This window comes from Abramis brama (assembly GCF_963993115.1).
Source record: "Abramis brama genome assembly, chromosome: 20".
In the NCBI taxonomy this organism is placed as follows: Eukaryota; Metazoa; Chordata; class Actinopteri; order Cypriniformes; family Leuciscidae; genus Abramis; species Abramis brama.
The window spans coordinates 32963459-32977340 of record NC_139982.1 but is presented as its reverse complement, the minus strand read 5'-3'; the positions used below and the strand labels follow the sequence as shown (position 1 = coordinate 32977340).

The window sequence follows — 13882 nt, the reverse complement described above, 5'->3', positions numbered from 1 at the left end:
CATTTAACTTTTTCTAGCTTTATAATATGTGTTATTTTATTAAATTATTAAATTAAATTAGTAGGGTTTGATTAGTTCGTTTTATAGACAGCTTGATTAATCAGAACAATAAGAGACTTTTAAATACAACTCTTTCTTTTTATTATATAAATCTGTCACAAAATGTGTAACATTTTTACACACATCAATCATTGGTGAGCTATATGCTTAAAGTATATTTGGAGTAATGAGTTTAGGATAGAGGCAGCAGAGCCAGGGGTTGTTCTGTAGGCAAACGCCAGAGACTTGCATTTGATGCGAGCGGCAACTGGCAATTGTATTCAGTATTCAGTGTTAAGATTAATAATAATGAAGCTCATTTATGTCACTTTTTGTCAACAAACTGTGGCTTCAAACCTTTCATCACAAACAAAACCTATGCACTTTTCCACTGTTAATGTTCATAAGAAGAGAATGTCAATCATACAGCATCATAGAGAGCATGTTATTACACTATATGTGTATATGTGAAGAACGTTTGTTCATAACTTTGAGAGAAACTTGTTTGCTGGATATAAAATACTGGTTAAAACTTTGATCATAAACTGACACTTGACTGCTGCTCCTGTGGGGTTTAATCGTGTAACAGATATACAAAATGGATAAATATATATTATTTATAAAATAATATATTATATGTAGTTTAGTTGAAGCAAGTATTCTCTAATATAAAAGCAGTTCAATAGAGAAAACAAGAATTTGGTCACTTTTAAGACTATGGGCCCTATCTTACACCCGGCACAATGCAGCGCCACACGAGACCAAGTGTTTTCGACACATATGATCAACAGTAAACACACACACTGACCTGATATAAACACACATATGATCAACAGTAAACACTCACACTGACCTGATATAAACACTCATATGATTGATGTGATGATTATGTGAGGCTGAACTACAATACACAACATTATTCAACATTATTCAACATTATTCAACATTATTCAACATTATTCAACATTATTCAACATTATTCACTGGGTTCAGCTGAGGCTGATTCATGTCAAGTAATAAATTATCCATTGATTTTGACCTGGGAATTACTTTATCTTCATCTTCAGGTGGATGGATTCTTCTTCGTCGTTGGTATACAGGTTTGCGAGCTGATGTGGAGCAAAACAACAAAACATCCGTCAGAAACTGAATAATATCGTGTCGTGAATCTGTCAATCTGTACCTTTAACTTTAATTGTATGAAGGATCAATAATTCAACATGTTTTACACTCATCATAATAAAGTTTACATGTATATTATGTAGAGGATATGTGGGATAATTGTTCATTTCTGTGCATTGTTGTATAGACACAAACTGTGAAGTTTTCATCACAAACTAAACTTGTGCACTTTTCCACTGTTAATGTTCATAAGAAGAGAAATGTCAATCATACAGCATCATAGAGAGCATGTTATTACACTATATGTGTTCATCAGTCAGAGAAACTCAACAATAACACAATTATGAAGAATAAAACTCATGAAACAGTAAAAATGCAATATGATTTTGAAAAGTCGCCATAAAAACTCAACAAAGAAATGCACTAAGAATGTTTTACTGACGTTCCCATTAAGATATGAAACATTAAAAACATTAAACGTTCCATATTATCATTCTTCAAACATTATGGGAACGTTACTTATGAATGTTGAATATTCTGAAACAAGTAGCAAAAATAAAATTAAAAAACCTTAGATGAACGTCCAACTAAAACATTTCAGAATAAAAGCTCCATGAATGATGTATTAATAATGTTTTAGTGCTGATGTTCTGAGGACATTATTAAACACCAGATAACTCTGAACAAATGTGTAATGTTACTGGAGGAACGTTTGATCATAACTTTGAGAGAATCTTTCCAGAACGTTCCCTGTTAGTATAAAATACTGGTTAAAACTGTGATCATAAACTGACACTTGACTGCTGTTCCTCTGTGGTGTTTAATCGTGTAACAGATATAAATAATGACAGAAAATAATACAATATACATTCAGTTTAAGAGCAGAATTCACTGAAGAATTACTAATATAAAATCACTGCTATAGAGAAAACAAGAGTTTGTCTTCAGTGACGACAGTTTGAAGACCATAAACAGATCATAACTAGTTTCACATAATCATCATAAATATATTAATACTGTGAGCTGATCAGTGTGAGATCAGTCAAACTTACTACCATATAATTCACTATATTCTCTTCTAATGTCAGACTCTTAAAATAAAATATTTCATTACACAAATGAGTTTATAATAAATGACTCATGGAAATATGAAAAATATAGTAAATGTTCCTCTTATTGATATCGAGCCATCAGTGCATGTTATTATAAAGAAGCACAATGTTTGTCTTCATAATCTTTCATCATAAAGTCATAACTTGATAACCTGAAACAACTTTTCTTTTCTGTTTACTGTAATGCATAAAAATACTCTAAACTCTTTATGTGGACATCAGTTTATCAGTTATTAGAGTATTAATAAACCCTCTGGTTAATATCAGCTGACTCTTTATTTTGATGCTCCTCAACAGACTATAACTTTGCAACTACATTTAAACTTATTATATACGAACTATAACTCTATTATTCTACTAATACTGAGAGTTAGTTCACATGTACATTTATTTCTGTCCTCTATTCATGTTCTCGCTCTAGTTTTTGGGGAAGTTATATTAAAATTACTCACAGAACCTTCAAATAAACCATTGAAACACAAGGAAGGGAAACAATTCTCACAAAATAAAAATATTAAGTGCAAATTTGGTTGAATAAATGTGCGCAAAAGAAAGGATTATATTATTTGCATATTATTACATATTTGCATATGAATGTATAGAGGAAAACACAAACTCCATGATATAGTTTGACAGAGAGAGATTAATATTACACTTCAACCCCTTAGTATGAATATATTTATACTGGATTATGTGTTTTATCAGTGTTTAATACTGGAACATGATTTAAGATTCCTCTCTGAATTCAGTGTGACTTTAATGCATGTACATGTTAAGAGCTCATATTTAACTCTAGATTCAGTCAGGGGCGTAGTTTGTGGGGGGGTTAGGGGGGAGATAACCCCCCCAATATTTAAATCTATGCATTACAACCCCCCCAATATTTATACCATGATCACATGAAAAATATGCAGAATAATTTTTCAACCCCCCCAATGTTCAAACCAAATCTACGCCCTTGGATTCAGTCCTGGATATTCTTATATATTTCTCTTCAGAGAGACCTGACACTGTGAGACGATGTGGAGATTATGATTGTTTGCCTTAGATCTGTCTATCAGTGCCTTTATAAATGTGTGTAATGCAAAACCACTGATGGAGAAAACAAGCATTTGTGGACTTTACACTCAGAAGAGAAACTGACCTTCTGAGAAGGATGAGCAAGAATATTTCCGGGGGTATTTAGGGGCTTGAACTGGCCATTCTCTCGTGGATGATGTGGAGGAAATGTCATCCTCATGTTTAATGCCGAAACCCAGTGTGTGATCATCCTCCAGTGTCTCGAGATCAGAGTTGTCAAGTTTAGAGTTTTTAACTGTGAAGAAACAGCGAACACAATAATCAAGAGTATTTTACACTCATCATAATAAAGTTTCAAGTTATATTGCGACAACAGGAAGCAAAAAACTGAAAAAAATGAAAAAATGTCAACAAAAAAGGTCTGATGTGTGTAAACGCTGTAAACATGTTATTATAAAAATGTTTGTAATGCAAATCCACTGATAGAGAAAACAAGCATTTGTGGGATTGTGAAGCTGACCTGTCGACTCGTGAACAGGAGAAGAGTCTCTCGGGCGTTTCCCTCTAACGGAGACTGAAGTGAAAAGGTCAGTAACTTTAAGACTATAAATAAATGCTTTTAATAATGTCAAATACTAGTGTGAATAATGCATACTTCTACAGCGCTCTGCGATAATATGATCCTCATGTTTAATGCCGTAGAAACCCAGTGTGCGATTCTTCTTCAGTGTGTTGAAGCGGTAGCGAAGAATAGTGTCTTCAACTGTGAAGGAACATGAGGAACACACACACACACACACACACACACACATACACACACACACACACACACACACACACACAGATATCAACTGTTTTCCTCATTAATATGTGGTTTCTGAATTATGTATATATATATATATATATATATATATATATATATATATATATATATATATATATATATAGTGCCATAGCGAACAAACACACACACACACACACACAGAGAGAGAGAGAGAGAATTGTTATTTATTTGCTAACTTCTCAATCTCAGGCTTCTCCGTTAATAAGAGCTGAATCTACATTCAAATACAGATTTTCTTTGTTAACATCACAATCTACTTCACATATGTCAGCTAATGCACACAGAAGACTGAAGTGTTGGACTTACGTTGGTCTTCAGGAATGAGTTTTCTCTTTAACTCCTGCACTGTGGTGTTCCTGAACTCCTCTTCTGAATTCGCCACAGAAACTGTTCTTCTCTCCAGTCCGTGTCTCATATCTATAAAGCAGATCTGGAAACTCATGTTGAATGTGCTCGAACTTATATTAACTATATTCCCTCAGGATCTAGTAGTAACTGCACTGATGCACACAGTGATGATAGTTTCACTTTCTCAGCTTAAACTCTCCTCATGTTCAGTCACTGTATCTGAGTCCTTCCTCTTTAATTCTTAAATGCTTCCTCTAGTCAAAGTCTTTTCACATCGAAATCCAGACACATATTTATTTAGACTGTTCTGGGCTGCATGTTCTGGCTTGTAAACAGTCTTTGATTCTGTGAATATTCCTCTCCTGATTCAGACACGATGAACTCTAACCAGGCCCGGAGTGGGTAATCGGGAGAATCGGGAGAATTCCCGGTGGGCCGCTTCACTTTTGGGCCGGTCGAGGAAATGTTTTTTAGCGCAATTTTCCAACGGACAAAATTGCGATTGTTAACCCATGATTTCTGTTCTGTCTGTGCGCACCAATCTTGCACTTCTATCTCCTCCTCAACCAGACCACCTAGAGACTTCGGGTTTTCGGCATTATGTTAAGGAAGGTCTAATCTCGGGAACGCACACAAAAAAAAAAAAAAAAAAAAAAAAAAAACATAAAAAGATTTACTATCTCTTAGTGTTGTGATCCCATGACGTCAGAAAATTGCGCTAAAACACGCACTGAGTTTTTATTACTTGTTTTTTTTTTCACTTAGTTAGTCTACATTACATGTTCCGCATTCTGACACCGCAGCGCGCAGCCTCTGCATGGGTTGTACCATGTGAGGGAGTTCTCCCCTCCCCTCTTATAGAGTTGGTTGGGTCCATAGCCCGTCTTTTCCAAAACGTTTTCTCAGGTAGGCTACCGCAGCACCGCCAGCGCCTACCGATAAGCTGGGCCGGTGTGATGAACAATCGGGTCCGGCTGAAGAAATGGGTCCGGGCTTAGGACCCAAGCAATCCGATTGGTTCAAAGCACGTTTTATGGGTAATCGCTTAAGTGCCTGGTTATAAATCATACAAAATCACTTTATTATAGAAGACGTTTGTACTACGTTATAACGAGTCATCAATGTATTTAATGTATTTTACATTATACGTTTCATATACTAGTATTTAACCGAAGCTATAGATTGTGAAATTAAACATTTCTCGTTGTTAGTGTGTTTTTTAGTTAGCTTAGATAGTAGCATAGCATTCAGCTAACGTTATCCGATGATCGTGCTATGAGCTTTACCTGATATTACTGCACTGATACTGCCTTACCGTATCGCGAGAACAGATTTAGATCAGGCATACTACTGGCATACTAATTGGGTCCTAAGCCCGGACCCATTTCTTCAGCCGGACCCGATTATTCACCACACCGGCCCTACCGTAACGGTACGCGTCAGGGAGGATGGATGGGAGGAAGAGGCCAGGAGGTATGGAAGCTTGTTTCCGCCACAGAATAAAACATTTTAAAAGATAATTGCGACTTTTTATCTCAGAATTGCGAGATATAAAGTCAGAATTGCGAGATATAAAGTCAGAATTGCGTGAAATAAAGTCTCAATTGCGTGTTATTAAGTCAGAATTGCGAAATATAAAGTCAGAATTGCCTGAAATAAAGTTGCAATTGCGTGTTATAAAGTCAGAATTGCGACATATAAAGTCAGAATTGTGTGAAATAAAGTCGCAATTGCTTCTTATAGTCAGAAATTGCAAGATATAAAGTCAGAACTGCGTGAAATAAAGTTGCAATTGCTTCTTAAAGTCAGAATTGCGAGATAGTCAGAATTGTGTGATTATAAAGTCGCAATTGCGTGTTATAAAGTCAGAATTGCGAAATATAAAGTCAGAATTGTGTGAAACAAAGTTGCAATTGCTTCTTATATAGTCTAAGTGAATTATTATTTAACCTTTACATTATTTGTTGAACCATTACAAACTACACAATAGTAAGAGCTGAACTGTTGCTTCATTTATCCAATTTGGAAAAAGTGCTAATTTGGAATTCCACCATGGAAAAAGTGGGCCGGTCTTGGGCCTGAAACTCCCGGCTGAAAAGTGGCCCCACTCCGGCCCTGACTCTAACTGGAGAAAGCAATAGAACTCATTCATTGAGTGTTTGTTGTTGCTGGAGATTTCCACCAAGCCAATCTTAAAGGGGTGACATAATGCCCTTTTTACAAGATGTAAAATAAGTCTCTGATGTCTCCAGAGTGTGTATGTTAAGTTTTAGCTCAAAATTCCCTACAGGTATTGTTATATAGCATGTTAAAATTGTCACTTTTTGAGGGTGAGCAAAAACGCACCGTTTTTGTGTGTGTCCCTTTAAATGCAAATGAGCTGCTGCTCTCAGCACAGGGGGCGGAGCTTCAACAGCTCGTGTTCTTTTACCTCACACACACATGCACTGGAAATGTCAATGTTTATGTTCAAACTGGAGTCAGGCAATGATGGAGAGACTCAAGAAGAAGTGACAACATGTTAAATGCAACAGGACGTTTCTGAATGGTTAGTTGATGAATTTATGTAGCTTACGTGTAGTTATCTTCTAGTCATTAATTAGCATATTCTGTCATGATAATCTATAAATCTTGTTCCCGGGGGCGGGGTTTATGTAAATTATAGGGTTAGTGATGTCACTAACCCGGGAGGAAGCTCGTGTAGTCTCTACCAGTCGTTTGCTGTAGTCCTTAAAAAACGATTTCTTTAAAAGCAAATATCTTCCTTTGCTTTGAACTTTGAGCGTTGTAACTTTGCAGATGTTGTTTATGCTTGAACAGCAACATTACACACTGACTAAAGTTAGAAAAGTGAAATCATAATCAACCACCCCTTTAAGTCAGTTCTCCCCAAGCTTTCCCGAAATGTGAAATGTCCAACAATATCTTAGACCAGGAGTATACGAACATGTTCACCGGCTATAGACCAATAATACAGACAAGAACACCAATAATCAAAACTGTGACGGTGTGGCCAACAGCAGCTAACGCTCAGCTACAAGACTGCCTCCAAGAAACAGACTGGAATATGTCAGATCAAGTCAAGTCCCCTTCATTTATATAGCGCTTTTAACAATATAGATTGTTTACAGTGATAATAGGAGATTACAGTAACAGAGATTGTTGAATAAAGTTACAGCAGCTCTAGAATAAAGTTATTGTCCAGCTAAAGTTAGTTTTGATTGATTCACTTCCGTTGCAAAGATCATTAGTTATTAACTTTGGGGCCGCTAACACACACTGTTCTAACAGAAAACTCTAAGGGCCCTATTTTAACAACCTGAAATGCAAGTATCAAGCGCGAAACACAAGTAACTTTGTGGGCGGGTCTAAAATGTGTTGGTCTGAAGTCGCTTCATTATTCATAGGTGTGGTTTGGGTGTAACGTGAAATAAACCAATCAGAGCATCATCTCACATTCCCTTTAAGAGCAGGTGTGCTTGTTCCATGGCGGGTTGCTATTATAACGGCGGATTAGCCAGGAGCGGTTCACAGCCGAGGAGACCGACGTTTTCGTCAGGGCCGTAAAACACAGAGAAGTGACATTGGGGATGGAGAAACACAACCAGATTAGCTTCAGTTAAACAGGCGTATGATAATTTGGGTAAATGTGTAAGCTAGATTTATGAAATTTATTATCAATTTTTTCACATCTTCATGGACACCACAATGATTTCCCTCGTGTGGAATATTTTTCCTTGTAATTATGTTTGGTTTGCAAAAATGGTGTATCTGTGTAGAGTAGAGAAGCAAAGTGTGTGTGTGTTGTGCACACGCTACATTATGGCCAAGCATGCACCCTTAAAATAGCATCTGAATAACGCACTGACTTTAGACGAGGTTTCTCCTGGTCTGTGGCGGGATTGTTTTCTGAAACTGCAAAATAGCACCAGGGAACGTTTTGCGCTGGATCACGCCTCCTCTTTTCCAGGAAAAGGTGTGAAATAGGAATGACACATGCGTCAAAGTCTATTGCGCTGGGTGCGAGATAGGGCCCTAAATGCGCTCCGGGCTGATCATTCATATAGCAACAGTGTTTGGTGATCGAGAACGCAAACCCTGAAATAAGTTCCAAGCTGCAATCGTTGAATAATTTTGAAGTGTGTGTGAGAGTGTGTCCAGGCGCAGGTCCTTCATCAGATCTGGATCCGGCATACTGCGGTAAACCTCGGGATAAACAGAGAGACTAATATTAGCGTAGACGCCATTCTTCTTATGATGTAACGAGTACACCAGGATTTATAGGAAGTGTTCCCAGTTTTTTTTATGTATGTATTATCAGCATCATCATATGAATCTGGTATTAATATGGAAGAATATACCACCTCTGTTATGGAGTACATCCAATTCTGTGTGGACAGTGTTACCAGTATTAAAATACTTCCTTGTGTTCCCAAACCAAAAAAAACATGGATGAACAGCGAAGTACGACTCCTGCTCAAGGCACTACCGTTCTAAAGATCACACAGTAACACCAGCAGGAACCCCAGCGACGGCATCAAGGCTGCTAAACGTAGTGTTCAAGACTGGACAAACTGGAAGAGAGGCCAACTAGAACTGTATAGAACCGGAACTAAATTTGCAACACAATTGTTATAGATTATACTTATATATATATCTTGACCACCGTACCATACATGACCTTGAGAAACACTTGAGACCAGATGTACCATTTGCACTGCCTGACATGAACCCATTTATTGTTTTTTATTTTTATTTTGTTGCATTATGTGTTCCTATGCATTTTCTTACGACTTTTAGTTCATAAGTGCTCAATCGTGAAGTGGCCATTTACTATGTTTTTCAGGTGTCTCACACAAAGCAGTGTGAAACCAAGAGAACCCCTTCAAGGTGACAAGATTGGTCAAAAAGGGACAGATTATCATCATGGGGAAGGTCCCAGAGAAGCCGAAGTTTCTCCATGAAGGAATGACATGTCAACTGAACAAGTAACAAAAGTTGAGATTGACTCTATGAACTTTGCTCACATTCTACATTGAACAACAAGTAGAATTCCTTAATGCATTCATTGCAAGCAGCTACAAGACTGGAAAAACTGGAAGAGAGAGCTCTCACTGAGAGAATGAAGGAAACGAACATTTGAACTCACTCTTGTGCAACATTCGAGATGCAAGTCTCACCTCAGAATCATCCTAATCTACATCTCTTTCCCTCTTTCCCCACTCCTTCTTCCTCATGCTGAGATCACCAACATTCACCCAAGAATCTATATGGTTTAATGTAAATAATTGTCATACAATATTACACATGTGTGGTAAAGAGGTGAGAAGCCTTTATAGTTGTTTGTGCTACTACGTGTGCACATATGCTAATTAAGTGTATTCTTTAAACCACATGATTGCTCTACTGTAAGTGTTCTATGAAACACTTAGGTTAAAGGTTGTAGATGCTCTGCATTCTAGGCCATGTATCTTGTGTAAACTGGAATAATTGTTGTACTGGAATTGCATCGCAATTTCAAGTTGCATGTGTGACTATGTTGAATTTGTTTGTCTCCTTGGTGGAAAACTCTGCTATTTCAATATAGCTGCAGTAAAACCAGGTACAGAAGCATAGAATTGCCATGTGGTAACAATGTGATTCACAAATGCATTAACCATGAAAATGCTTTACAAATTAAATCCATCACATCTTGCAAATCAGCTAAAATGGCCCCTTTGCCTTCATATAGTCTTTTAAGAGACTAAATTAAACGAAGAGGCATTTGAAATCTAACAAAGAGAAAAGAGAAACAGTGAATGTGCATCTCATCAGCCCTGAGCCAAAAAACCTTTTCATATTCAAATGTGTTGACATGAGAATGAGCAGAGATGAGCCATGAGTTTAGCGTGTGCTTGGAGTTCATAGGATGTTAACAACAACGGAGTCACTCATTGGCTTTCATTGGCTAAAGACCATTTTTGAGCTACATCTTAAAGACTACAACAAACATCTAACAGTGACTCCGCAGGGACTCATCTTAATTTGACCCACGGTGTCAAAGAGGGAGCTGTAAGACTGGAAAAACAGGAAGAGAGGGCTACTCTCTGAGAGAACAAAGGAAATTAACATTTCTCTCTCCCATCCCCCATCTTCTCTCTCATGCTGAGATCACCAAAATTCACCCAAGAATGTATATGGTTTTATGTGAAGAATTATCATACAGTATTACACATGTTTGGTATCATTTGAAATGTCTCAGTGCGACTGGTACAAGGGTCTCATTCCCAAAGAAGTAAACCAAAAGGTAATACAGTTCTTAAGAGTTTAGAGATAACTCACACACAGAGGAGTGTGTGTCTTCCAGGCAAATGGCCTCCTGCTCCCAAAAGGTGTAAACTCTGAATGCAAATTCCCATTGTTAGCAAATGTTTCCATGTGAAAGAAGTTTCTGTCTATATAAAGAAATGCAACAAGAAGCTCAGGGCAATTTGTAGCTCAAATGAGCCCGTGGTGTGAAGAGTGGCCAAGACTCTCAGCATCATGTATTTTATAATGTCAGGTTCGCATCTTCTCTCTTTATTCCAGAGCAATTGATGTTTTGTATTGATTATCTTTGAACTGATTATGAAATTGGCATGATACATTTACCTGACATAATAAATTGTTACATTTGATTTTATTCTAACTGACTCTGAAATTGTTTTCCCAAGTAGATTAAACGGATTCGTATGTTACCACAAGTTTTGTGTCAGATTAGTGACGACTAATATTTGGCACTGATTCAATTGTACTTGGTTAGCAAAGACAAAAAGGGAATTTCCATTTAGGGCTTGACCAACCTAAATCTGTCTGTGTCTTACCTGTGTTTTAATTTAATATTACTTTAGAGAAGTGTACGTGGGAAACCACGGCATGGCCAATCCAAAGCTATTATAAGAGAAGTAATGTTGGTCGGCTTATATCTGTAGTAGTGGCCATACCTCTACTGAAGTAAACATTAAGTTAAATTCAAGTGTAAACAATCCCACGGGGGCTATACCAGAGTATCTTTGATTGTGTAAACATGAATGTGACCGATCTCAGGTATATAGCAATTACCTCTGTTTGGTGACTAAAACTGATGAGCTTGTGATCGTGAGACCTGCGTTACACAGAAGACGTGAGGACCTCAGAGCAACATAGCTTCCTAATCTGGAACGGGTAAAATATACTTAAAGAGTTAAAAAGAATAATCAAACATTCGCTCACTTTTAATGATGCTCACATATCATTAAAACCTCTTTCATTTATGGAGTCAGATGAAAAAACAAGGTAATACATATGAGAAAATGTATTTAATTTAATCTTGTTGTATTGCATAAAAGGAAAGACAGTAACGCGCAGAGACCTTCACCCATCTTAGCTGAAACCTCCATTTGGACCGTTAGACAGGCCTACAGTAGATACAGCCAAAAAATTTAGACATGCTTCAACAATGCCAGTGATTCACGACGCATGTGGGAGGAGATCAAGACCATCACTAATTACACTGGGAATACTCCAGACCCAGAGTTAGATACACTCTGCTCAGAGCACATTTGGTCCCACTCTACAGAGAGTTAAAATAACACTGAAGCAGCGTTAAAGTTAGTGTGATAATTAAGAGATTAATAAAGTAATGGAGTTTTATGTTTTATGGAGAGCTTGATTAATCAGAACAATAAGATACTTTTAAATACAACTCTTCCTTTTTATTATATAAATGTGCCATGAAATATGTACAAATCCACATGTAATGAAGGAAGGCCATAAAGACTTACCAAGTCACAGGGCTCAAGTCTCGAGTCACTGGTGTTGTAAGACTGGAGAAACTGGACGAACTGGAAGAGATTGAGACTCTCTGAGAAAACAAAGGAAATGAACATCTGAACTCTCTTGCTATATTAACATCCCCATTCGAGACACGATCACACTTGAGTTGATCACCTCCCAATTTACATTTCTCTCCTTTCTCTCTCGTCTCTCTCTCATGCTGAGATCACCTGAAATTCACCCAAAAATCTATATGGTTTAATGTGAAAAACTATCATACAACACTATACATGTCTGGTCTCATTTGAAATGTCTCAGTGCGACTGGTACAAAGGTCTCATTCCACAGAAGTGAACCAAAAGGTAATAAGGTTTTGAAGAGTTTGGCGATATCTTGCTTACCGTGGAGGATTTGTCTTTTTAATGCCATCCTGCCCTCAAAGGTGTAAACTCTATAGACAGCGATCATTCCCATTGTTAGCATATGTTTAGGTTTTTTCTTGGTCTGAGTATATAAAGAAATGTCTCAAGAGGCTCAGGGCGATTTGTAATGAGATCGGCCCGTAATGCTGAATATCTTTCAGACACTCAGCATTATGTGTTTCTTGAGTCAGGTATACATCTTTTACTCTTTATCTCTGAGCATTTGATGTTTTGTATTGATTATCTTTGAATTGATTATGTAATTGGCATGATACATTTACCTGACTAATAATAAATTGTTACATTTGGATTTATTCTGACTTACTCTGAAATTATTAATTTAGTAGATTACGTTGTATCTATTGTTACCGCAAATCTGCGTCAGATTAGTGACGGACTAACAGTTTTGAGTGGAACATAGAGATTGAACTGAGTTCTGGCTAATATTTAGCACTAATTCAAGTTTATTTTGGATATAAAGACAAAAAGGAATTTCCGTTTAGGACAGCAAAATGCTGATCGACCAACCTAAATAGGGAGAGTCTTCCCTCTGTCTAATGTAATGTTACTCTAGTCAAGTGTACGTGGGAAACCATGGCATGACTAAACCAAAGCTACTATCAGAGAAGTAATGTTGGTCGGCTTATATCTCTAGCAGTGGCCATGATGTGTATACATCTCCATGAGGGGTTCACAAAATATCTTAGATTGAGTAAGCGCGAAAGCGACCATCTATGATATTAGCCAGTTACCTCTGTTTAGTGACCAAAAACTGAGGAGTTTGTGATCGTGATCTCACATAATATGAATGGCCGGTGCGAGGACCATGTGGACTTTGGCACCCGAGAGAACGAGGATAATAAGAGTAAAGAGTTAAATAGAATAATCAACTGTGTCGCTAAACTAGTATATAAATTACCAATAACCACTTTGCATTCTAACCTAAATTCAAGGTTGTGATAAAATGGAGTCAGATAAAAGTTTAATTGGAATTAAATTACTTTGGCACGCGGAAAAGTCATTAACACACTGTAAACCTTCACCCGCTTATCGGAAACTGTCGTTGGACCGATTGGGCAGGACTTAGTGTCAAAGTCGAGTCACAAGTCTTCATTGATTATGACGAGTCGAGTCACAAGTCATCAAATTTGGGAGTCGAGTTCAAGTCGAGTCAAAGTCGTGCGACTCGAGTCTCCAACCCT

The 13882-nt window shown here is 37.3% G+C and overlaps 1 protein-coding gene across 2 annotated transcripts; it reads right to left on the bottom strand.

Moving 5' to 3' along the window:
• Positions 1-205: 205 nt before the first annotated feature.
• On the bottom strand, positions 206-5204 carry LOC311071310 (uncharacterized protein). Of its 2 annotated transcripts, XR_014603806.1 has the most exons (6): positions 4444-4617; positions 3949-4056; positions 3814-3867; positions 3418-3588; positions 893-1148; positions 206-847 (listed from the first exon to the last, which is right to left on the bottom strand). XR_014603806.1 is itself a non-coding variant. In XM_084095664.1 (5 exons), exons 1-5 carry the CDS (start codon positions 4577-4579, stop codon positions 1006-1008), a joined length of 612 nt encoding a protein of 203 aa, XP_083951790.1. In that variant the 5' UTR covers positions 4580-5204; the 3' UTR covers positions 206-1005. The 2 variants fall into 2 exon arrangements, 1 of the variants encoding a protein (XP_083951790.1); XM_084095664.1 differs by having other exon boundaries at positions 206-1148; positions 4444-5204.
• Between the last annotated feature and the right edge of the window lie 8678 nt (positions 5205-13882).